A 27190-nucleotide genomic window follows, 5' to 3' on the forward strand; every position below is an offset into this window, starting at 1 on the left:
AAAGACGGAAGGACAGACAGAGAGACAAAGAGAAAAAAGAAAGAAAAGAAAGGACAACAAAGGAAGAAAGAAAAAAGAAACAAACAGATCAATAAGAGAATAAATAAACAAACAAATACATACATACATACATACATACATACACAAACACATACATGTATATTTAAATAAACAGATCGATAAATGTAAATCATATGACACAAACAAACAAAATAGCGGACCATCGCCACTGGATTTTCCTACCGGCACACATGGGGCAGCATTCCCCCGGGACGTTGACAAAGTTGCTGCATGGGGACAGGCAACGGATTTCCGAGCATGTTGTCACCCCGTCCACACACATGCAGCTGCGGCACTGGGACGAGTCTGCAAACCAGCTGCTTCCTTCCGCGTACTCGACTGCGTCGTACATACAACCTGGCAGCACACAATGGTGTGACGGCTAATGCTAATTTTCTGTTAGCATGTGATGGAGAATAGACAGAATAGAAGTTATCATGTTTTAAAAGTTTCATCTAGCGCACAGGTGTCAAAGTCAAGGCCCGCGGGCCAAATCCGGCCCGCCACATCATTTTTTTCGGCCCGCGAAAGCAAATCAAACTTGTTAAATTCCATGATGATTGCTAAAATCTGAGCCAAAATTTCATATTTTTGGATGTCAACCACAATTAAAGTCATTATTCTTGACTTCAGATTTGAAAACGAGTTATTCATTAATTTGCTGTGTGCTCCATATGTAGTATTGGAAGGGATGTAAACATTCTAATGGGTTCCCTAAATTCATAACGGCCCTCGAGAGGAAACCATAACTACAATGTGGCCCGCGGCAAAAAATCACTTTGACACCCTTGATCTAGCGGGACGCTAAGTCACACAAACGCACACCTCGTTTGTGTTTCTCGATGATCTCCTTCTTCTGCTTGACCGTAATTTTGTTTTGGCTGAACACAAGCCTGTGGTGGGGTATTTTTCCGTCCCGTAATAGCAAAAGTATCCTTGATAACAAACCACGTATGCACTCAAGGAAAAGGGTGATGTAAACTTGTCCGCCAGCCACCACGGCGCTGTTCGACTGTGTGGTTTGCTGTTTTTCCGCCGAAAACTAGTCCGCCAGCCACCGCGGCGCTGCGTGTGGTTTGGTTCATTTGCCGAAAACTATGCCAAGATTATATTCTCGCGAATGTAATGTTCGTAAGGTGAAAAGTTCGTAAATTAAAGCGTTCGTAAGATGAGGTTTCACTGTACTGATGCGCCGGCAACTGAGTGCTGGCGTCTACCTCTGCAGCGAGGACAGCAGGCGGCCGGTTCGGTCAGCTGATGCGTGCAAGCCAACTCAGGACACTGTCGAGACGTACACTGCACCTCACCAGCCTGGAAAAAAAAATATCCAAGATATCCCTTGAAATGTTCAACCACTTAAGATGAGGGAAAGGATGACGATTCCCAACCTGACAGGTACATATAGAGCAGTGGTTTGAGGTCAGGGTCCATTTCTGCCCATTGTGGTATTCTTGTCCATCTAGCATACATCCTGACAACACATATGTTGGCATAACGGATGACAATGGTTCTATTAGAGTTTGAGAATAAGGCACTATGATGGCCTTCTTGGAAATGCCGTTTGGTGTTTTTTCTTTCAAAGAATTCATACACTGAGAAGGAAAGGGTTGTCCATTTTTCAAAGTTTGCATTTCTTGGTACAGTGAAACCTCAACTTACGAATGCTTTAGCTTACAAACTTTTCACATCCATTGAGTAGAGTACCTGTGCATTCAGGGCAGCAGCGTCCAGGCACGGTGACGCCTCGGTTGCAGGGCGCCGGCGGGCACGCGAGGGGCGTGCAGGTCACCGTGCCTGCCACGCAAGTGCAACGCTGGCAGGGCTCGGAGGAGGGCGTAAAGGCCAAGCCGTGGGAGCGGACCAGGCCATCGTATAGGCAGGAGTCGCACACGGGACAGCAGGTGTCGGAAGGGACGGGGTGGGTACACCGCACGGGACAGGGTCTCCTCTTACAGCTCACCACCTCCTCCTTTCGGATGCAGGGACAAGCATGTATTCAATTTCATTGAGAGTGAAGTCTATGTGCTTGTATACTCTTGATTAGTACAGTGATACCTTGACTTACGAACTTAATTGGTTCCCAGACAGAGTGTGTAAGGCGAAAAGTGTGTATCCTCAAAAAAAAATTTCCCATAGGAAACCATTAAAATGAGAATAATAAGTTCCCATGTCCCTATAAAACCAATTTTCTACTTTCTAATTTTCTAAGCCTTAAAACTACACAAAATATACCTTATTGTATGTGTAATAAATGTGCTATGGTATGATAAATAAAGAAATAAACTCTACAGTATAATAAAGTCGTTTTATTTACCTTTGTGACGGTCGTTGATGGCTTGATGGAATGGAGTGGCCGGTTTCCTCAGCATTAAACACTTGATGAGGAACGTAACCTTCTTCGTTCACCATCTTGAGGAATGATCCCTTGTAGGTGCTTTCTCTGCGATAATTTTACCTAATTCCGTATCAATTGTGTTCTGTTTAGCTGGGCTGATAGCTTTTTGCATCAAGTGTACAGATGGCTCTGGTTTTGAACTATCAAAGTTGAAACGAGTCCAAATTTTACTGTTTTCTATCCGTCTGTGTAAGCTGTCAGTCGTATCGATGTTTTCTATCCATTTTCTCTCCATTTCACTTTAGTTTTTTTGTTTCAAGCTCTGTCATCTCCCTTTCGTGTGTGTGTGTGTTTTCTCACTCTCTCGCTGTCGTCGATCTGTCTCTTTAATATTCAAACCACCTCCCCCCACTGCTGCGTTCTTGACCAATCACGTGGCTTAAACCCAAGACGCCATTTTGGTTTAGGGAGAACGGCCTCACTCTCTCTCTGTCTGTAACCCCCATCCCCTCACTGCTGTGTTCTTGACCAATCACGTGGCTTTAACTGAAAACTGGGGGCGGGGAGTAGAGGTCAAAACAGTCGGGCACCATTTCCTTGTTAGGAGAACAGGCTCGTTCGCGAACATACTATTGTAATTGACCTATTTTGCCCACTCCGTGGTAAGATCGGAGCATCGTCATCAATTGGTGAGTAGTTTTACTTTATTTGAATGTTGCTGTACCGATGACCATTTAGTGTTTGGGGGGCCTTTTATCGAGCATTTTCATCTTTATTAAGTTCATAGAGTTGCTTGTTCTGTAGCCATAAGGGGACACAAGCCCGGATAAATACAGAGGGTTATGTCAGGAAGGGCAGCCAACGTAAAATCAAACCTCTGAAGATGGAGGACACTGATTCACTGTGGCAACCCCTTGAAGGGAAAAGCCCAAAGGAAAAGAAGAAGACTTAATTTTTTTCTAAAACGGTGACAGTCAACAAAAGGAGGAAAGTTGTCAATTCAATTTTGATATGTTTCCAATGAACCAAAATACATGCTTAAAATAGCTAAAATTAAAAACTAAAAAAGCAAATGCAAAACTGAATGGCTCGCTGAAATGTTTTTCAATTAATTTCTGTTATATGTAAAGAATGTCTGCCAAGGTTCCCCCCCCCCACGCATTTTTCACACAACAAATATGGCCCCCTTTGCATAAAGTTTGGACACCCCTGCTCCTTGTCGTCACTCGTAAAACAATTCATTGCACTTGTAAAACGGCAATTTCTTTCCCTTGCTTTCTTGCAAACACATAAAAGGGACTGACCAGACAGGAGCAGGAGGAACAAGGGTCAGAGGGCGACGGGAAGGTGGAGCCTGTCTGATATTCCCTGCCGTGATGCCGACAAGCCCCCGTGCAGATGGGGCAGCACTCGCCCGGGGGGGTGACGGGATGCAAGCAGGTGATGCTCGGGCACAACACGTGTGAGCACACCACGTCCCCATTCTGGACGAACACATATTTAAATACACATAAAATCCTGTCAATCAAGAAAAGTTTGTTGTCACGCCGGGATCATATTTTATTTTAGTCAGTTAGTTGCAAAATGATGAAAGCGACGTCAACATCTTTGGTACCAACCAGACATGAGCAGAGTTGACAACCATTTGTTGGATGAGGGAATTGTTCCCCGTTGAAACAGTTCCGCCCCTCAAAGTGACAACCGTCGCATACGCCGCAAGCGCATCCGTCCACCGCCGGATGAGAGCACGAAACGGCGGGACATGGTTTCTGCGTACAAGCCACCTCGCCCCTCTGAGAGCAAACACGACATGCACGGGCATCGTTAAAGGAAAACCGACACCGATTTTGTTGTTTCCTAACTGACATCAGAAAAACGTTTGATAGCATCTAAAATACCCAAAACACACAGGCTGATATTTTTAGTCCAATGCAAAACACCAATAAAAATGACTTAAAATGTCCCAAAACTACTTCAAAATGGAACTGTATAGTGCCACTTAGCAGTTTTTTTTTTGACGACGATACTAGTGCAGCGTGTTCTACCGGAAACAAATTCCTTGTGTGTTCTACATACTTGGCAATAAAGATGATTCTGATTCTGATTCTGATTCTGATTCTGAAAATGACCTCGGAGAAGCCGAGTTTCAGAAGGTCCCGCCCCCTTGTTTGTGGCGTAACGCCAAGACGTCTTGCCTTGCTCTCGAATCAAAACAATGGCTTCAGATTCGGAGAAGATGCCTTCTTGTTACTCATCCGGTTAAGAATATGATTCAAATAGTTCTGAAGAGGAACGCATAAATGTTTGCAAACGATTAAAGAAGTCCTTCCGTATCAATTCGAGCCGTCAGGACTCCAATGTAGCGTCCTAGAAAATGCACAAGATGGCGCCCAAGCTCCATCCTTTAAAGTCCTTTAAAGGACAACCGACGTCTCTGGACAAGTTGTGTCCATAATTTGTAAAATGGCTTCAAATGACTTCTACTGAGCGATTTTTAATAAGATTCCACCACATATAGCTATATTTTACGTTTTAAGACTCGCTCTGAATATTCAGGAAGTCTTGTTTTTGAGTTGGTGATGCGTCCGTACGTGACGTTACTAAAGGAATGGCCCTGACCGAAAAAAGACGCATTGTAGCAGTCCTTCCATCATGTCAATGTATTTTGCTGTACTTGTTTGGTGTGGGGACCTAGTGTTGCACCCAAAAGCCGCCAGAAGAGGGCGTTCAAGCTCCATATAAGGAATTTATCAGACTGTGGAAACGGAGGTGGCCACAGGAGGTCGCCATTTTGTACCTCTTTTTTTGGGTGAGAGATTTCCCCCCAATGTTGCCTCATAATGGCACGGAATAAATTCTTTAATCGATTGCAAACATGTATGCTTTCCTCTTCAGAACGATTTGAATCATATTCACAACTGGATGAGTAACAAGAAAGCATATTCTCCGAATCTGTAGCCATTGTTTTGATTTTTCAGCAATGCAAGACGTCTTGGCGTGACGTCACAAAATGGGGGCGGGACTTTCTGAAAATGCCCAATTCGCAGCTCAATTTTTTGCAGATTTTGGACACTTTCAGTCATTTTTATTGGTGTTTTGCATTTGAATAAAAATATCATAGTGCGTGTTTTGGGTATTGTAGATGCTATAAAACGTTTTACTGGTGTCAGTTAAAAAACAAAAAAGTGACGTCGGTTGTCCTTTAAGTGTGTTGGTTGTGTAACATGATGGTGATTGTTGGGATTCACCAAGCATGTGCACTCCTGACAGCTGTTGTCTCCTCCTGGCAAGATCTGCCCGTCGATGTAATCCACCCCTTGGTAGTAACAACCTGTGAAGAAAGACAAATTAAGGTCACTAATTTGCCAAGATTGAAAATAAAAAGAATTAAAATTGAGTTTAGAAGGGAGCTTTTTTTTACTGTCATTTCTCATACACGATATGGGGGCAAAAAAAAAAAAAAACGACTTACCATCACACACGGGACAACCGCACATGTTTGTTACTGGATGAGGGCACAGCGTTACGGGACATGATTTTTTCACACAACGTACAGTGCCAATCTGAAAAAAGCACAGGCATTTTGTGGTGGGTGAAGTTGTCAATGCAAAGTTTGTGTTTATATGTGTGGAAATGTGCTTACCTGGCAGGTGCACTCTGAGCAATGATCCCCCGGGTCAGGAATGGATTGTCCATTAGCCAGCACCGTTCCAGTGTAAAAACAGCCTGGTCAATCAAGACAAATATTTTGACCTTTGACCTTGAAATGAGCGTTTCTGCGTCATATGCAAAATTGAAGAGTTCATTTCTCCGAAGAATATAAGATTACTCACTTGTTTTTTTTTTCCTCATAACTTGACAAAGAAAAAAAAATTGAACTACTGAAAATGGTCAAATGAATTTAATATTTCTAATTTCTACATGCTTGTATGTTTTCTTATTCGTAAATATTATTTGACATATTAAAATGTGTTTTCTTCTTATTTATTTTGTAATATCTTTTTTTAAATTGGGATTTCTCATCGCATTACAAATATATGTTTAACTAATATTTTTTTCTTCCTCTAAATTTACATTTGTATTTTTATCAAATTGATAACTTTTGTTAAATCAAGACTATTTTTGTCAGTGGGTCGTTTTTTCCAGTTTTTGTTTTTATTTATTTTTTACAGTTGTTAATATTATCATAACTTTTTAATATGTTATATATTCATATTTATTAATAATAATTTTTACCACTCCTAAAAAACTTAGTCTTTGTTTTTTTTAATTATGTTTACATTATTTTTTGTACTGTTGTTAATAATATCATACCACCCCCTAAAAATGTGTCTTCATTTTTTTTAATTATGTTTATATATTTTTTATACAGTCGTTAATAATATACATTGTAAAACCACCCCCCCACCAAAAAATTCTGTTTTTATTTTTTAAATTATGTTTACACATATTTTTATACAGTTTTTGATAATATCATAATTTGCACATTTTTTACCACACCTTGAAAAATGTTGTCTTTATTTTTATATTTTTAATTATGTTGACATAATTTTATACAGTTTTTAATATATCCATTGTCAATTTTTTACCACCCCAACAAAAATTGTCTGTTTTAATTTTTTTAAATTATGTTTGGATATATATTTTTATAGTTTTCGAGAATATAATAATTTGTAAATTTTTGACCACCAAAAAAAGTCATTATTTTTTAATTATGTTTATATTTTTTATACAGTTGTGAATGATATCATACCTTGTAAAAAAAATTCCCCCCCCCCCCCCCCCCCACACACACACACACAAAAACCACAAAAAAAAACCTAACTGTAGTTGAAAACTTGATTGTGGTCAACTAAAATCCCAACTTTACAACACAGGCGCCTGTGTTGCCTTGCTCCAACTCACGTTCACACTCCGCACAGCATTGTCCGGGTGCTTTGTACGGGTGCCGGCAGTCACCGTAGCAAGGCAACTTGGTGCAGACCACCTCACCCGCATAGCAGTAGCACATAACGCAGGGGTCCTCATCATCAGCAAACTCGGTGCCGTCGCCGTGCTCCCTCCCCTTATACAAGCACGCTGCCCAAAGCAGACAATGAAATAATTTACCCCGAAGGCCCGATTTGATCCCCACCATTTTGTAAGCGTGTGCTAAAGTTTTCCTTACCCTCACAGGCCTTGCAACAGTGCCGCTGCACGGGGTGCTTACAGTTGCTCGGAGGGCAGTGCTTTTTCTCGCACCTGACGGAGCCCTGGCGGCACATGCAGGCAGCGCACGGGTCTGAGGCGTCGTCCCACACCTCCCCGTTGGCTCGCTCTTGACCTTCGTACAGGCAATCTTTTGGAAATAGAAATGGCATGTAAACCTCAATAACAGTCATTATTTTTGACATCAAATTTGAAAAGTAGTTATTCATTAATTAGTCGTGCGTGCTGTATGTAATATGGAGGTGATGAAACTTTCTAATGGAAACCGTAACTACAATGTGGCCCTCGACTTTGATACCTGTAACATATAGCATCCGTTACAGAGTTAACTGCAGTATGAAAGCGCCATTCATTTAATTTGTGTATTTTGTGTTCATGGATAGAGGAGAAGGTGAGTATTCTCTATTAGCTAGCTAATCTCGCTCTCTAGCTGGGTATCTAGCAAGCTATGTAGATGGCTACCTTGCTACATATCTATTTGATATCTATTTGCTAACTAGCTATCTAGCTGGCTGTCTATTTGCTATCTATATGCTAGCTATTAGCTATCTAGCTGGCTATCTATTAGCTAGCTGACTAGCTATTAGCTACCTGGCTTTCTAACTGGCTATTAGCCAGCTAGCTAACTTTCTATCTAATTTATTCCGGGTTGAGTGAACGCTGGCGCATGTGGCTGCCGCTGCTCACCCACAGAAAAGCTGATCCTGTGACTGTAAAGTGACCTTGAGAGTTTTGAAAGGCGCTTGTATTATTGTATGTATTATATATAGTCGTATTATTATTATTATTATTATTATTATTATTATTATTATTATTATTATTATTATTGTGTTCATACAATGTTCACAAATCATAAATCAGGAGATTTTAGTACTCACAATTCTGTGGTGCGTGTTAAAACCATGTGAGTGTTACAAAAGTGTAAATTACAAGTAAATAATACACAAAAATGCTTTCATTGTTTATTTATACATTCAATTAGGATAAAAATGTATTTTGTTTTTTATATTTTCTTTTGTTTCACCTTACAAATGAACTATGTGTATTGTGTCAATAGTTGCTTTATAAAGTGAGTATTCGAAATCGGGAGTCTACTGACCAAATCGTGAGATTTAACATGTATGCATGCTGTAAGTTCAAATTGAACAGATGGTCCAAGTCATAATAAATATAGTATTTAAAAAAAGAAGTTAACGTGCAGATGTAAAACAATTTATCCATCCATCCAATTTGAGTTGTGGAACTAACCTGGCCAGCCAGTAACACACAAGGGCAAACATTTATAATTTTTTTTAGAAACGTCATAGCGCTAAATTATAATTGGTGGTAAAATCTGTATTATGAAAATGTATATGGGTCAGGCTACAAGACATAAGATAAGAGAATATCTCACAAATCTGATATGCTCCAAAGAATGATTATTTTTTTAATTAGTGTAAAATTACACATACAGCATCTCAGATTAAAATTTACCTCAAATGACTTAAATCAATTAAAAAAAAGGATATTACAAGAAAGCAGCAAATATATTATTGCAACAAATATTATATCAGACTTTAACGGACATTTAGGAAGGCGGAAAAAAAAATCATTGGCACCGCCTGACCCACTCTTGAGTGCTAAGAATCAAGACAAGGGCATGGGAAATCCTACTGGACCCTCTGCACCCTGCCCACCACCTTTTCCAACTATTCCACTCAGGCAGGCGCTACATATCCATGGGCACCTTACCCAGCAGACATTTAAACAGCCATTAACTCTCTAAACAGTAACCCAAATCTAACTGTATAGTGCGTCTTTGTAATTTTGCATACCTTGACAGGTGCGGCAGCAATCCCGCGTGACAGGATGGGAGCATGAGTCGAAGGGGCACGGCTTCCTCTGACAGTGGACGGTGCCATTGGCACAGGAACACAATTGGCAACGGTCCGACGGCGAAGAAAAGCGCTCGCCGTGTCGGTACGTTTGGACGTCCAACTCGCAATCCAGAGGGGGCGCTGCAGCCAAAACAAGTCACATATAAGGCAATTTAAAAAATAATAATAATAATAATTAAAAAAAACAATACTGTATCTCAAAGTGGCCTTTTTAGACAATCAGCCCGCTTTCAATCTTACCATATTACAATAGCACCGCATTATAAAGCGCACCTTTAATCAATGACATACAGTGATCCCTCAGTTTACGAACACTTTTGTTTAGGAACCTTTTCGCCTTACGAACATTAAATTCGCGAGAATATAATCTTGGCATACGAACGAGTTTTCGGGAAACACACAGACTAGTTTTCCACACCCACTTTCTTTGACTGCACTGAGTGCAGACGTGGTTTGTTATCGAGTGGATAATTTAGCTTTTTTTGGAACTGAAAAAGACCCCACCACAGGCGAGTGCTAAACTGAAGAGGACACAAAAGAACGGTCGAGCAGAAGAAGGAGAGCATCGCAAAACACGAACGAGGTGTGCGTTTGTGTGACTTAGCGTCCCAGTACCAATATGCTAAGTCGACCATTGCTACATGTGGCTAAGGGTGTTTCTGCGTTGTCTAAGCAACGGTCTCAGGCAATAGAAGAGGTTGAAAAACTTCTGTTGATTTGGATTAACAAAACGCAACTAGCAGGGGACCATATGAATGAGGGTATGATCGCTGAGAAAGCACGGCAACTTCACTTGGATATCATCAACATGCAACTACATTAATGACAATCATAAAGGTAAATAAAACGACTTTATCATACAGTAAAGTTTATTTCTTTAATTACAATACAATAGCACATTTATTATACATAAAATAAGGTATATTTTGTGTTGTTTTATTGCTTATTTAGTCGAAATATATCTTTTATGGGGACCTGGGAACGGATTATTCTCATTTTTCAGGGTTTCATATGGGAAATACATTTTTGGCAGACAAACTTTTTGCCTTACACACATTTTCTGGAAACAAATTAAGTTTGTAAACTGAGGCATCACTGTGTATTAATACGATGCAGGCAAAACAGACGGCAGAATTTCAGCATAAATTCCTTTTTTGATATCAAACACGAAAATAGAAATTGTAGAATAATATGTGTGGTATTTTCTACATTATTAAGAGCTCAAAAATATTCCAGGGTTTCATCAGAATATAACAGAATAAATTAATAAATATAATTTTCAGATTAACAATCTTTATTCTTTAAAACTTTTGTGTTCCTTATGGGTTTTCATTGAATATTTTGGCCTTAAAATTTTCTTAAATAAATTACTTTTTTTGTGACAAAATCAAAAAAAAAACTCACCATTTTCATTTGTAATCATTGTGCCAAAAACAGAAAATTACGGGGAAATGGAGAAAAAAATTCGAGCTGGGGAAGTAATTTTAAGAGATTAGAGAACACATTGGCACAGCGCAGATGCGTACGTGGAACTGTCACGGCTTGGAATTGAAGCGGATTTACTGTACGTGAGACAGGAGATGTGAGATAGTCTCTTTTCGTCAATGTAGCTTCGTGTTTTCGTTCAACATTTGCATGTGCATATTTCACCGTGACATCCCTGATCCACTGGTGAAAAGGACGCTTTGATCCTCTCCTTTTTCATCGAGAACTACTTCTTACAACAAAGAGGCTGCAGAAAGTGCTTAAGATTGAATGACTGTCTGTGTCTTTGTCTTGTTATATTATTTGTTACTTAGTTTTTTTTCATTATTTTAACTTTAGCATGGCACCGCGAGAGTGGCTGCCTTTACAGCAGCTCCTGTATTTTGTTTTTCTACTTCTTTGTTTCCTTTCCTCTGCCTTCAATAACTTTGCTGCAGTGAAATGTAAATTTCTCCACTGCAAAACTAATAGACTAATCCAATAAAAAATGAAACAGCGTTTTATATATCCCAGCATGCACCAATGCACTACTTCTTCGATGTGAAGGGGGATGGAGTTGGCGGCTGCGGACAGTAGTTGCAAGATTTGTTGAGCCTCAATATTACTTCACATATAAGGCGCACCTTCGTATAAGGAGCAGAGTCATCAAATCAAGGCTTTTGGGTGTGCCTTATACACTGGAAAATATGGTCCATTTCTAAATCAGAATGATGCTTTTGCTTGTGCATTCCTCACCAGGACACTGAGGGCAGCAGTCTCCCGGCAACACGTGCGGATTAGAGCATGACAGTGCTGGACACCTCTTCATAAGACATTGGACGTTTCCATTCTGTAGGAGACAAAATGACTTCCGTAAGCATTGTACAGCTTCATTTAAATTCATACTGATACAAATATATAATATATATAATATATTATATGTATTTTTTTTTCTTGGATAATATACAGTAAAGTCTCGTTATATCGATATCGGATATATCGATAGTCCCGGTTATATCGATACTATTTCTATGCACGCACGGAGAAAATTACATGTGAACAGGGTCGGATATATCGATAGCCCCGGTTATATCGATATTTTTTCGGGCTCCCTTGAATATCGATATAACGAGACTTTACTGTATATATAATATATTATATAGATTTTTTCTTGGAGTCGAGTGAGTTGGCCGTGGATGTGAATACTCACAACGCAGCTACAGGTCCTGCATGGGTCAGTGGGATGCGTAAACTGGTGACCGTTGGGATGCTCCTTTCCTGCATAGCTGCATCCTAAATAGCAGAAATGGGCATTATACACTCTTCTGCCTGTTCATCCACCGTCCACGAACTGGGTACCCTTTCGTCATCGTCCCTCTGTCCTTATTCGTATCATAATCGTCCTCCTCCACAGAAAATGAATAACTAGTTTTCACATTTGATGTCAAAAATAATGACTGTCCTTTTTGAATTACATGGGACAATTGGAAATGGTGGTTCGGACTTTAGCAAGTGTATTATGGAATTTCACAAGTTTGATTTGCTATGGCTGGCCGAATAAAATGATATGGTGAGCCAGATTTGGCCCCCGGGCCTTGACTTTGACACCAGTGCTTTAAGGTGATTAAAGGGACAGGTGAAAACACAGTGTTTAGTCTGTCCTTTAATTCATTCACCGCCAGACATGTGCTAAAATGCGTCCACTACAGTGCCAGGGGTTTTGTGATTGTCACTCGAATATTAACTTTTGACTGAAAAGTGACCTTGAGAGATTTGAAAGGCGCTTAGAAATGAAATGTATTATTATTATTAAACATTCGATGCATAAGAAACCTAAGACTCTTTTCTTTCATCATGGACAACATTCAATACTGTGTTAGAAACCTTAGACTCTCCATCTTTTTTTTCAACAGTAGCCAAAATGGAACTGTATAGTGCCACTTATTTTTTTTTGTGTGCAGCGTGTTCTACCGGAAACAAATTCCCTGTGTGTTCTACATACTTGGCAATAAAGATGATTCTGATTCTGATTTTTCATAAAAAAAAGAGTTAATTCCTATTATATGGGTGTGGAGTTATATGAGCTTGAAATGAGGGCGGCTGTCCAAATAGAGTGATACCTCATTTTACGAACCCCTTGGATTACAAACTTTTCGGTTTACGAACGTTAGATATATGAAAATTTTACCTTGGCATATGAACTTTACCTTGGCATACGAACGTTTTTGGTACACAGAGCTGCCTCAATGAATGATGTGTCTTTTGCGAACGAGCCCGTTCTTCTAACAACAAAATAGCAGCCGACTGTTTTTGTCCGCTATTTCCCGCCCCCAGTTTTCGGTTAAAGTCAGGTGATTGGTCAAGAACGCAGCAGTGAGGGGAGGTGGTTTGAATATTAAAGAGACAGATCGACGACAGTGAGACAGTTTCGACTTTGATATTTCAAAGGCAGAGTGTAGACTGCAAGGTTAAAATATCCCATCAATCAAGCTCCACAAACAACACGCACAAGCCATCTGTACACTTGATCCAAAAAGCTATCAGCCCAGCTAAACAGAATACAATGGATGAGGAACTAGATAAAATTATCACAGAGAAAGCACCTACAAGGGATCATTCGTCAAGATGGGGAAAGGAGACGGCTACATTCCGCATCAAATGTTTAATGCTGATGAAACCGGCCACTCAATTCCATCAAGCCATCAACGACCATCACAAAGGTAAATAAAATGACTTTTTTATACAATAGTGTTTATTTCTTTAATTATAATACCATAGCACATTTATTATACATAAAATAAGGTACATTTTGTGTAGTTTTAAGGCTTAGAAAATTAGAAAGTAGAAAATTATGTTTTATGGGGACCTGGGGACTCATTATTTTCATTTTAATGGTTTCCTATGGGAAATTAATTTTTGGCATACACACCTTTCGCCTTACATACTCTGTCTGGGAACCAATTAAGTTCGTAAGCCAAGGTATCACTGTATGTTGTGTTATAAGGATGGACGGCCATGCTCACCATTACAGTCGTTCCGGCAACAGGTCCCTGAGAGAGGAGCGTTGCAGTGCGGCCGAGGGCACTGAACCTGCCGGCAGTCAATCGTGCCGCTCGCGCACTTGCACTGCTCACACGAGCTTGTCGGGTTGGGGAAGGCTTGGCCATCCACAAACACGTGATTCTCCAACATGCAGTCTTACCAGTTGATACACATTGGAATCCGGAAGCAAAGACAAGAGCAAAATGAGGCGATTGGGCAGGATCCCTTTACATATAAATAACTACAAAAATATTATGTGAAACATTATTTCTCATATACACAGGACTTCTCATTCATTTCTCATTCACACAGGACTGAAAATTCTCACATTACCCTTAGTGAAACCCTCTCATAGATACTGGAATACTATCACATCAACTGGTGAAATGCTCTCAGACACTACTGAAAGATACCTGGACATTTAGGGCAGCACTCTCCGGGTACTGTGTATGGATTACTGCAGTTGAGTACTGGACAAGGTCTTCTCTCACACTCCACCGTGCCGTGCTGAAAGGGGGTATGGGGGGGGGGGTACAGTGGGGGAGGGTCACAGGGTGTTGAGGGTCAGAGAGTGAGCAGGAAGGAGTATGAAGTGGAATGTGTCAGGAGTGTGCTCACCAGGCAGGTGCAGATGTGACACGGCTGCTCAGGCGTCCCAAATGACTGTCCGTTGCCGTAGAGACGGCGATGATACGTGCAGCTGTCGCAAGTTACACAGCAGGAGCCTGACAAAACAACGCATCGCGTACGCACACACACACACACACACACACACACACACACACACACACACACACGCACACGCGCACACACGCATACACACAAATTCCAACTTTATTCCACTCTGATGATGACTTTCTCTTGTACTTTGGAGCGCTTGTTATACATATTTTTTTTCAATATCAGTTATTTTATTTTTAGAAATATTGCAATATTTTAGATTGTCAATTACAATAAAACAGTAGGTTTTTAGCATTTGTTCTAAATAATAATACTATTTTACTTTTTGCGTGTAAAATATGTTATTTTAATAACTATTTTTGAATAAATTCATAATAACAGCAGTAAAAATCATTATAATAACATAGGAGTATTAGTAGTAAATATTATAATAATAATATAGTAGTATCAATAATAATAATAACAATAATAATAAGAAGAAGAAGAAGAAGAAGAAGAAGAAGAAGAAGAAGAAGAAGAAGAAGAAGAAGAAGAAGAAGAAGAAGAAGAAGACAATGTCACTGAAAATGAAATGAGGGTATTGATTTTTTCATTAGTTTCTTCATACTATGTTTTCTTGCAAGAAGGATTTATTTGAAATTTGTATTAAAATTCTCATTTTTATCATATTGCAATTATTTTCTACTGTGATTATTCCACATAAAGCACAGAGTCATACTGTATTTTTGGGTGTATAAGACACACCAGAGTATAAGGCGCACCCCAATGAATGGTATATTTTTAAATTGTTTCCATATACGGTATAAGGCGCACCTTCAATGAAAAAGGTTTTCCAAATAAAATATGTCAATACATAAGAGTTTTCCAAATTTCCACAGCACATTATAAGGTGCTACAGTAGATGCTGCACTTCTTCTACAGGGTGTAAATGGAGTCGGTGGCTACTGAGAGTAGTTGCAAGACCTCTTAGCTTTTAGACATAGGCGCACTTGCGTACAAGGCACAGGGTCATCTTTTGAAGAAAATTAAAGGGCAACCGACACCTCCGGACAAGTTGTGTGCATAATTTGTAAAATCACTTGAAATGACTTCTACTGAGTGTATTTTACAAAGATTCCACCTCATATAGCTATATTTTACATTTTAAGACTTGCGCTGAATATTCTTGTTTTTGAGTTGGTGACGATTCCTGACGCGACGTCACGTCAGGAACGCCCCTGACCGAGGAAACGACACACAAAGCATTTGGGTACTTTGTTTGGTCTGAAAACTTCGTGTTGATCCGTGTTGATGGCGAAATTAGAAGGAAATGGTGAATCGTTTGTTGCACCAAAACTACTTATTTGATATCTAATTTAAAAGAGATTCTTATCGTATTTGAACACTGACAATACACTGTCTGTAAGATAAGAATCTGTTTTAAATTAGATATCAAGTAGACAGGATGAACTTAATACAACCACTTAATTGATACTTACTAGTTGACACAAATCCCCAGCAAACAAATCAGCCCATTTACAACGGAACTTAGGCGCCATCTTGTGCATGTTCTGGGATGCTACATTGGAGTCTTGACGACTCGAATTGATACGGAAGGACTTCTTAAATCGATTTCAAACATTTATGCTTTCATCTTCAGTACTACTTCAGTACTGAAGAGTACTTCAGTACTCTTTGAACTCTTTCAACAGTAGCCAAAATGGAACTGTATAGTGCCACTTAGCAGTTTTTTTGACAATGATACTAGTGCAGCGTGTTCTACCGGAAACAAATTCCTTGTGTGTTCTACATACTTGGCAATAAAGATGATTCTGATTTTGATTCTGATTCTGATTTGAATCATATTCATAACAGGAAGTCGTCCTGGCGTGACGTCACGAACAAGGGGCGGGACCTTCAGAAACTCGCCATCTCCGAGGTCATTTTGAAGTAGTTTTGGGACACTCTAACTCATTTTTATTGGTGTTTTGCATTTGACTAAAAATATTCGCCAGCGTGTTTTTGGTATTTTAGATGCGATAAAATGTTTTTCTGATGTCAGTTAGGAAACAAAAAAAAAAAAAATGCGGTTGTCCTTTAAGGCTTTTGGATGCACCCTATACACCAGAAAGTATGGTACATATGTTTAGTTACCTGCGGTCTTGGTTGGATGCAAACAAGTGATGGGGGGGCACTGTATGCGAGTGCACTGAGGGTCTCCATCCTCACACTTGCAGCTAGAGCACGGATCCTCGGGGTGCCGTTCTGAGCCATCTTCGTATTCGGAGCCGTCCGGGACACAATCTGCGTGGATATGAAGATGATATGGATCCATTCATTGCGGTGCGCTTAATAAAGTGGTCATGAAGACTGACTGAGGGCAGCTTTACCTTGGCAGAAGGGACAACAGCGATGGGGATCTCGTACGGGGTTGGAGCATCGCACAGGAGGACATTTTTCTTCGTGGCAAATGACGTTGCCGCTCTGTAAGGCGGCAAAGGCACGTCACAGAGATGTGCAGAATCTCAAGGAAGATAAAACGGTGGTTGTGTGAGGACTTGCCTTACACTTGCACTGCAGGCAGGGGCCACTTCCAGGTGGGATGAACGCTTTGCCGTCAGCGTACAAACGCCCTTCAAACTCGCACTCTGTCCGAGAACACACGGCCACAAAGTAATGAAAATATAATATGAAAGATACATATAACGTAATCAAATGGTTTTTTTTTTCTGAATATACTGTCTGCATTTAAAAAAGATCAATTTAAAAAAAACATGTTTCTGTACAGTACAAGAAATAAAATCATATAAATATTTAGTCATTTTTCATGGAAATTGGCATTTTTTTCTTGAAAATAAATGACATTCATCTTGCACTTTCAATGAACATAAATGACTTTTTTCAAAGGTTTTCCAGAAAACGGCTACTCTTTTCTAAAAATAAAAAAAATAAAAAAAAAATAAATAAAATAAAATAAAAATAAAAATAAAAATAAAAATAAAAATAAAAATAAAAATAAAAATAAAAATAATCTTTGAATATGAACCACTTTTCCTTGATTTTTTTTTTCATAAAAAGTGAAGTTTTCCGCAAAAATAAAGTAGATTTTCTTTGAAAATACATACATTAAAAAATACATTGTCATTGAAAATTGCCCAACTTTTTTCTCAAAAATACTCTTGATTACCAGCACAAATTTAGTTTGCTGACAAAGCTCTTTGGATGAGGAGCGAAACATCCGACACTTTCAAAGAAGTACAGATGACGGCCTTTTCCTCTTGAATATATATATTTTACAAATAATCCGTCCATCCATTATGTAACCCGCTTATCCTCGCAAGGGTTGTCGGCATGCTGGAGCCGATCCCAGCCTTAATCAGGCACCTGAACTCGTTGCCAATTTTAGACTTTACAAATGATAAAATATTTTTCGCGAAATAAAGAGAACAAACCATTGCATGTTGGACAACATTCACCCTTCCGTTTCACCGGGTGGCTGCAGCGCAGGGCAGGACACGCCGCCTCTGTGCGCCCGCATGACACTTCACCTGCCTGATAAAAACACATAAAATGTTGGAATCACACTCACATCAACATCATAAAAGCTCATTCGATAAAATAACCTTCGACGCTACTAATTCAAAATCAACAACTCACAGAACAGCGGCACTCGACGCAAGGGTCATCCGTGGAGGGAAACTTCTGTCCGTCCACATACACCCGAGACTCATATTCGCACACATCACACCTGCGAGTCACATACACATTATGGACACTCATTGTCAAATAATAATAATAATAATAATAACAATACATTGCATTTTAAGCGCCTTTCAAAGCTCGCAAGGACACTTTACAGTCACAGCCAAGCATAGGTACAATAATAAATAAAATACAATCACAAATAGAATGCAATAAATAAAATACAATTATAAATAGAAACGAGAGAGAGCTACACAGAAAATGCAATTTTAAATAGGTGGGTTTTGAGATGGGACTTGAAGGTGGGAAAAGAATCAATGTTACGAATGTATGTAATGAAAGTTTGGGGGTCAGATAGGTATGAATAGCTTTAAATGTATAAAGAAGAATTTTAAAGTTAATTCTATATTTGACGGGGAGCCAGTGGAGCTCTTGGAGGACGGACGGGGGTGATGTGGTGAAAGGAAATGAAATAGAGCTGATTGATTGATCCATGGGTCAGAGGTGTTACCGTGGGCAGCAGTCTCCGGCATGGTGCACCGGATTTGGACACAGCAAGGCAGGACAAGGATAAGGTAAACACGCCACATTGCCATCCTGGGGAGAAAAAAAACGTTAGTGTTGACTAACCAGTACCGCTTGTAACGTTTCACTTGATTTGGTGGACATACCGAACAGGAGCATTGCTCACAACGATCTCCTGTCGGGATCGAAGCTCCATTTGGGAAGTGGTGACCATTGACACCACAGTCTGGAACACACGCCGTTGCAAGTCATGCAAACGCATTATAATAGCATTATAATAGCTCATCAAAACTCATGAAAGCATTTTTGTTCATGAAATAAATACACAAATGCCTTTTGAAAATAACTAGAATTATATTTGTGTTTATAAAGCTGACCTTTTTTTATCTTTGTCGGGTAGCATCATACATGAACTTTTAGGGTTCGTGAAAAAAAAGATAGCTAGCGAGCCAGACAGACAGCCAGCCAGACAGACAGACAGCCAGACACAGCGAGAGCGAGAGAGAGAGAGAGAGAGAGAGAGAGAGAGACAGAGAGAGAGAGAGAGAGAGAGAGAGAGCGAGCAACAGAGGGAGAGAGGGAGAGAGGAAAGGAGGGAGGGAGCGAGGGATCTATAAATCCATAGATGGATGATATCGACAGATCAATTATAGATATTCATAGATCGATGATAGATATCAATAGATCGATGATAGATATCGATAGATCGATGATAGATATCGATAGATCGATGATAGATATAGATAGATCTTTAGATCAATGATAGATATCGATAGATTGATGATAGATATCGATAGATCGATAGATCGATGATAGATATCGGTAGATCGATCGATCAATAGACCGATCAATCGATGATAGATATTGATAGATCAATAGGTCGATGATAGATATCGATAGATCTATCAATCAATGATAGATATTGATAGATCGATAGATTGATGATAGATATCGATAGATCAATAGATTGATGATAGATATCGATAGATCGATGATAGATATCGGTAGATCGATCGATCAATAGACCAATCAATCGATGATAGATATTGATAGATCAATAGGTCAATGATAGATATCGATAGATCTTTAGATCGATGATAGATATTGATAGATGGATACATCGAGAGATTTATAGATCGATGATAGATATTGATAGATCGATAGATGGATGATAGATATTGATAGATCTTTAGATTGATTATAGGTATTGATAGATCGACAGATTGATGATAGATATCGGTAGGTCGATCGATCAATAGATCGATCAATCGATGATAGACATCGGTAGATCGAGAGGTCGATGATGTATAGCGATAGATCGATGATAGATATCGATCGATAGATCAATGATAGATATCGATAGATCTTTAGATCGATGATAGATATTGATAGATCGATACATCGAGAGATTTATAGATCGTTGATGGATATCGATAGATCGATAGATCAGTATATCGAGAGATAGATTTTTTTTCGATAATGTTGAACATCCAGAGCAGAGAAGTGTTTACTCTATTTGATCACGCAATACCGAGGGTTCTAACTTTTTCTTTACAGAATAAAAAGTAGCGAATTAGGAAATTAGGTGTAAAAGCTAATTGAACCAAACTAGATTTTTAAAAAAAGTAACTGCATTTTTTTCCCAACAATCCCAAATTTATACAACCCTGCAAGAGACACACACATACCTTCACACACTGGACAGCAGGAGTGGTTTGGAGGAGGTGCCGGGTTGGTACAGGCCAACGGTGGGCAGGGCTCCTTCTCGCAGCGAATGTCACCCTCCTGGGGTATGTATTTTTTAAAATATTTTTGGTTGGCGGTGTGTTGTGAGATTTTACACATAAAATACTTGTGCGTGGGCTCAATAAAAATTTGGGTAACACTCACCAAACACTGGCAGAGATCACACGGGCTCTCAGCGGACCTCCATTTTGCTCTGTGGTCGTAACGCACGCCAGAGTGGATGCAACCTGATCGTAAAATTCAATCTTGTGTTATCATGCAAGATTTTTTTTGTACCACAACTGCTAACCTGGGCTAATGGCTGCCCATATAAATGATTACAATTTCCGTATAAAAGTTGTAGTACGTAAATTTAGCGAGCATGGGCACGCTATGTTTTTATGAATTTGACCATACGCAACGATGAAGACATACATAAATACGATTAAATATTACTTTTGCTGGTTTGCCGTGACAATAAAAGCGATCGGCAGGAGCATTATCATTGGCTACCAGCAGTTAAGAAGAACTGGATTTGAGCCAAAATGGTCTTTGTAAGATTATTTCACAATTAAAAAAATGTTATGTATAAATGTAGTACGCCGTGCATTACGTATTCGAAATGATTAAAAAAAATGTAGAAAATAAGGATAAAATGTATACGTTGTCAGGTATGTAGTACTATTTTGGATAAAAAAGACTTTAAAATATAGAACTTGTTTACAGTGATACCTTGGCTTACGAACTTAATTCCCAGACAGAGTGTGTAAGGTGAAAAGTGTGTATCCCCAAAATTTACTTCCCATAGGAAACCATTAAAATGAGAATAATCCATTCCCAGGTGCCCATAAAACATAATTTTCTACTTTCTAATTTTCTAAGCCTTAAAACTACATAAAATATGCCTTATTTTATGTATAATAAATGTGCTATGGTATTATACTTAAAGAAATAAACTGTACAGTATAATAAAGTCGTTTTATTTACCTTTGTGATGGTCTACACTCTGCTTTTGAACTATCAAAGTTGAAACTAGTCCAAATTTCACAGTTTTCTATCCATTTTTTCACTCTCTCTGTCCCCTGCCTGTCTCTTTATTGTTTAAACCACCTCCCCTCACTGCTCCATTCTTGACCAATCACGTGGCTTTAACCGACGACTGGGGGCGGGGAATAGAGGACCAAAACAAGCCGGCTGCCATTTTCTTGTTAGGAGAACGGGCTCGTCGCGAACGACACATCACTCATTGTGGCAGCTCCATGTGTATCCCGAAAAATAGTTTGTATGCCAAGGTAAGATTTTCAGAAATGTAACGTTTGTAAACGGAAAAGTTCATAAGCCAAGGGGTTTGTAAACCGAGGTATCACTACTTGGAAATATACATTTTTTTTGTTCTAAGATAGAATGTTTTTTTTAAATTGAATTATGTTTTTTCCCTCAAAAACATACAGTAAAGTCTCGTTATATCGATATCGGATATATCGATAGTCCCGGTTATATCTATACTATTTCTATGCACGCACGGAGAAAATTACATGCAAACAGGGTCGGATATATGGATAGTCCCGGTTATATCGATATTTTTTCGGATTCCCTTGAATATCGATATAACGAGACTTTACTGTATTTTTAAAAATCTTGAAAAATGAATACAAAAATTCTCACCCAAATTTTTTTTTTTCCCTCTTTAATTCATTTTTTTTAAATGGGAGGGGCTCTGATTTTCTGATATGGAGTGCACACGTTTTCCCCTGCGGGGGAGGGGGTTTCTTTGGGTCAATGTGTTACCTATGCATCGTTGGCAGCACTCTCCGGGAAGGCTCTCCCTTTGGGTGCAGTCCAGCAGTGGGCAAACCACATTTGAACAATCCCTCTCACCTCCCTGCATTACACAACACAAAAAGAATTTCAGTTCTTACTGCATTGAGACACAACATTATGATTTTTGCTCGGACTATTGACCTGAAATTTTCTGTATTGCTAATTTTCAGATTGCCTTTTAATATTTCACTGCCATTATTATGATTTCATTGGTATTGGTTGTATTTTTTTGTTTTGTCCTGATACAATATGTCAGGGGTGCTCACACTTTTACAGCATGGGAACTACTTCGTCAAAATTATCTACCCATTATATTAATTGACAAATATATTGAAGATTCTTGCATCTTATTTTGCTGTATAACCGCATTTGTTGCACAACAGAACATAATTATGTACATTTTTTTGCCATTACCTGGGTTCACTCTGATAACTGGCAGACCAGACAAACGCACTTTGAAAATGTCATCGTGGGAAAAAAAAGTCCTCCTGCCATTCCGTATGAAACTGATACTTACTTGGTCCAGCTCCCCCACTCATTTTTATCCCCTGGTTTACATTTAGGAGGAAAAAAATGAGCGAAAAATTAGCATGTAACTAACGACTAGCTTTGTTAACCTTGTAACGCCCAGGGGCGTTGTTTGAGCACACGCTCTACCGAATAAAATGTCATCTGATTGGTTGTCCGGTGTATCGATCAAGTAAATAGATGGCTGATAGTTTTTTTCAAAACAACTCAACTTAATTTGTAAAGCGCCAGTTCATGACAATGTCACAACACCTTGTCATGTGATGTACCAATAGTAGTACCTTGGTGATCGATTGGTCGATCCCGATTGACGTATTGAGCACCCTTGCTGTCTGTTGTTTTTCCAGTCGTACTTTTTCATTTCGTTTGCGATTACTGAATTGTATTTCAATGACCAACTAACTCATTTTAACCATTAATTAATTAATTTATCAAGTTACGCCATTTTTCTCATATTGTTTGAAAAACTCACCCCACACGTGTTGACGCTGAGGGACACGTTATGAACTCTTATGTCAGATGGCTCACAGTCTGGGGAGAACAAGCATATAAAAGTGCATTTAAATAGCTTTCAAATGATGTATAGATTATTGTTGGATGACAAATAATAAGTAAATAATAGCATTTTTAATTTTGGAAATATGAGGGGATTTTCTGCCTGTAATTACACAGTTAAAAAATGAAAATCTCTGACCGAGTTCTTTATTAGAGCTTAAACGATCATAACGTTCTTAATTTATGGAAGATCTTAATGAGTAAGGTACCATTGGAAAACTTTCGAAATTCTAAACAACAACAGAAAGCACAAGAAAAGATTCAAAATATAAATTAGCAAATATCAATGATCGAATGCAGGTAGATTTTCGTCAGAAATCAAAAATGGCGGACAATGAATACTATGAAAGAACATTGCGAGCTCTAGAAATATATATGCTAATGCTTCTTTTTGCTTGAAACTTGGCAGTTATGGAGAAAAATATATATTATACCACTTGTATGAGTTATAAAAATACAACTTACTCACCTTTATAAACTGTAGTGTTAGCAAAAAGAGCATAAACTTCAAGGATTTTTTTCCTCCGTTTTTCATTGTCGTATTCAGAAATTTCAAGAACCAGCATGGAGGGAAACATGTAATACGTCGTTATAAACTGCATAGCTTGGAAAGTTCCATGAAAAATGATTACGTACTTCAAAAAAATGCAATGATATACGACTGCGAGTACAGAGTGCGCTCGGTTCACTGGACAGAAACAATCGCGGTGGAATATAGGTCACTGTAGCGTACCTACATTATACAGTATCATGAGCGCACGTCTGTGTGTTACATTCAAGTACGGTGAGACCTCAACTTACGAACTTAATTGGTTCCCAGACAGAGTGTGTAAGGCGAAAAGTGTGTATCTAAAAAAAAAATTCCCATAGGAAACCATTAAAATGGGAATAATCCGTTCCCGGGTTTCCATAAAATATACTTTTCAACTAAATAAGCCTTACAACTACACACAACATACCTTATTCTATGTATAATAAATGTGCTATTGATTGTAATGAAAGAAATACACTGCATTGTATCATAAAGTCACTTTATTTACATTTGTGATGGTCATTTATGGCTTGATGGAATGGGTTGGAGGTCGAAGGTCAAAAGGAATTGCTGTTTGGAAAGAGGCGCATTACATGACTGTAATTAAAGAAATAAACTGTGCTGTAAAATAAAGTTTTATTTACCTTTTTGATGGTCGTTGATGGCTTATGGAAGGAGAGTCACCTTCCATAAGGACTGTTGGTAATTTAACCTCTGGTGCTGTTTGGTCGTGTGCTTCCGCCCAAGATCACTCCGCCAGCCGTGGTGGGTGTGTATTATCAAAATAGTGGTTATTATAAGGTTTAATTTTCATAAATTTGACGTTTGTAAGACAAAAAGTTTGTAAGTTGAGGTGTTTGTAAGTTGAGGTCTCACTGTAGTAGCTACCGAGCACAAAAAGAGTAACGTGAAAATAATGGTGTCACACTCCCACCCGCCTGAAATCCCCCCTCACTCCTTCAGCAACAGGTTTTCACCAGGTCACGCTGCATGGGCAACATCTGGCTCCACTTGTCATGACAGCGGGCGGGTCTGTGATGTCACAGCGTTTCTCTTTGTGGTGAGGCAGTGGGCTAGTTTGTCCATATCCAAAGCAAGGTCCACGGACGCGGACATTCTCTGTCCAATTTTTTCATTGCTTGTGCTACTTTTGGCCCATGTATGCCGAATTGTCTTACGAGTGAGGGTAAATAGCATCGGAGTGCAGCTAATAACATCAATACGAAATAAATACTGAAATCCTTTCATCCATCTACTTTCCAGACCACTTTATCCTCATTAGGGTTGCGGGGGTTTCTGGAACCTTTCCCAGCAACCTTTGGGGACACCCTGAATTAGTTTGCCAGCCAATCAGAGGACGCACAGAGACGAACAACGATCCGCACTCACACTCACAGCTAGGGACAATTTTGAGTGTTCAATTAGCCTGCCATGCTAATAGTTGAACGAAATGTCACTAGTGAACTGCTTCACGAATGAAGACGAAGGAGTAGTAGTTCATGGTATACTACAAATGCTCAATGGGGTTTTCCACACTTATCTGAAGGATTTCCTGTAGATCACATATCACATATAAGTGACATGTGCGCCTCTGTGGGTGTTTATCAAATGACTTTGGCTTGGCTTGGGAGTTTTGGGGAGATAATTAATTGTGTGTGAGAGGGGCGGGAGAGGAAGACGATGGAGTGGCCTGAAGCCAACAAGCATTTCCTTTAGCAAGCCTTGCGTGAATGAGATCAAAGTGTGTGTGTGTGTGTGTGTGTGTGTGTGTGTGTGTGTGTGTGTGTGTGTGTGTGTGTGTGTGTGTGTGTGTGTGTGTGTGTGTGTGTGTGTGTGTGTGTGTGTGTGTGTGTGTGTGTGTGTGTGTGTGCGTGTGCTTGTATGAAAAGTCTTGTGAGGACCACTAATATTTTATACCATACGTAGTGAGGATATTTTTAACAAGTGAGGACCTTTTGACTGGTCCTCACAAGTTTTTCATTCTAAAGGCTCCTAGAGGGTCTATATGGGCATCTGTTAAAGTTTTAGAGAGGTTCTCACAAATTCATCCAAAATGATTTTTGTGTGTGTATTTTCATGTCACTTGGATACACACACTTTTTACTCACTGTGTGTGTTTGTGTGTGTGCGTGGTTAATGAGATGAAAACGTTCATACCACAAAAAGTAAAATGATATTTTCACCAAATTCCATACATGGGACTTTGAATGTACCCATTCAGAAACCTCATTCCTACTGTTATTTCACTTTCAAGTCCACTTTTTATTTCTTTGTTTTTAAAGAAGTTGAAGTGGGAAATAGGGTGACATTTAGTGTTCAAATGTAACACTAGTTCTTCTTTAAACTTGTCAACAACGGTGGTCCTCACTCCTTATCTGGAGTTATCCGGACCTCACAAAACCATTGAAACAGGAATGTGTGTGTGTGTGTGTGTGCGTGTGCGTGTGCGTGTGCGTGTGTGTGTGTGTGTGTGTGTGTGTGTGTGTGTTGTGTGTGTGTGTGTCTGTGTGAACGGAGTGCCCGCATCTGGAGTCTCATCAGGCTAACATGCAAACAATTAATGGTGAGAAGGAAGAGTAGGCAAAAGGAGATGATCGTGTGAGGATCTTGTTCACACTGAAGAGGCCAAAGCGGCGCAAAAAATGGGACAAGGGGGGAGCATTCGCCTGTGAGTGTTGGCATGTGTCGCGCTTATCAAATAAAAATGTAGGTATACGAGGAAACAAACACTCAATTTGACATGCCCGATCCACTGGTGAAGAGGACATTTTGATCCTCAGTTATTCTACAGCCCGAGATTATTAGAGCATGAGCTGCTGAGGCCATATTCATAATAGAAGATTAGGTCCATTATTGCTATGTAGGGATATCTCTCTGAACAATCCACCCGATCCCATTTTAGAGTCCCTGTAACTCACGAGGCCAATAAAAAAATAAACGTTAGCACAAAGAAAAACAACAAAGATGTATACTGGCTTGCCATCTATGAACCGTGAGTCAAGACTGACAGGCACCAAATGTTTTTAATGGGATGAAACCAGATAGGCCAGCAGTCAGTACGCAGGCCAACGCAGTTGTCTCAATGGAGACAACAGAGCATGTATTCATCCAAGACCTTGACCACCGCTTCCTAGTGACCTTCGTAGGAAAAAGGAT

At 39.4% G+C, this 27190-nt stretch overlaps 1 protein-coding gene across 3 annotated transcripts in view; it reads right to left on the minus strand.

The window, feature by feature from the left end:
* Positions 1–27190, minus strand: part of kcp (kielin cysteine rich BMP regulator) — a 45796-nt gene that overhangs the window by 11466 nt on the left and 7140 nt on the right. For all 3 annotated transcript variants that reach the window (XM_088996459.1, XM_088996460.1, XM_088996461.1), the window contains 28 exons: positions 23420–23478; positions 22387–22480; positions 20764–20846; positions 20562–20658; positions 19020–19099; positions 18860–18945; positions 18304–18394; positions 18099–18198; positions 17209–17294; positions 17037–17130; positions 16801–16950; positions 14605–14711; positions 14400–14493; positions 13968–14141; positions 12155–12237; positions 11701–11794; positions 9418–9600; positions 7563–7733; positions 7301–7474; positions 6039–6121; positions 5868–5958; positions 5644–5726; positions 4015–4188; positions 3700–3879; positions 1765–2029; positions 1449–1531; positions 1278–1371; positions 244–417 (listed from right to left, as the gene is read on the minus strand). In XM_088996459.1, the coding sequence (XP_088852585.1) occupies positions 244–417; positions 1278–1371; positions 1449–1531; positions 1765–2029; positions 3700–3879; positions 4015–4188; positions 5644–5726; positions 5868–5958; positions 6039–6121; positions 7301–7474; positions 7563–7733; positions 9418–9600; positions 11701–11794; positions 12155–12237; positions 13968–14141; positions 14400–14493; positions 14605–14711; positions 16801–16950; positions 17037–17130; positions 17209–17294; positions 18099–18198; positions 18304–18394; positions 18860–18945; positions 19020–19099; positions 20562–20658; positions 20764–20846; positions 22387–22480; positions 23420–23478 (3327 nt within the window). The remainder of the gene's footprint in view (positions 1–243; positions 418–1277; positions 1372–1448; positions 1532–1764; positions 2030–3699; positions 3880–4014; positions 4189–5643; positions 5727–5867; positions 5959–6038; positions 6122–7300; positions 7475–7562; positions 7734–9417; positions 9601–11700; positions 11795–12154; positions 12238–13967; positions 14142–14399; positions 14494–14604; positions 14712–16800; positions 16951–17036; positions 17131–17208; positions 17295–18098; positions 18199–18303; positions 18395–18859; positions 18946–19019; positions 19100–20561; positions 20659–20763; positions 20847–22386; positions 22481–23419; positions 23479–27190) is intronic.

Source organism: Hippocampus bargibanti, linkage group LG05, assembly GCF_051943395.1.
Source record: "Hippocampus bargibanti isolate YZ-2025 linkage group LG05, ASM5194339v1, whole genome shotgun sequence".
NCBI classification, from domain to species: domain Eukaryota; kingdom Metazoa; phylum Chordata; class Actinopteri; order Syngnathiformes; family Syngnathidae; genus Hippocampus; species Hippocampus bargibanti.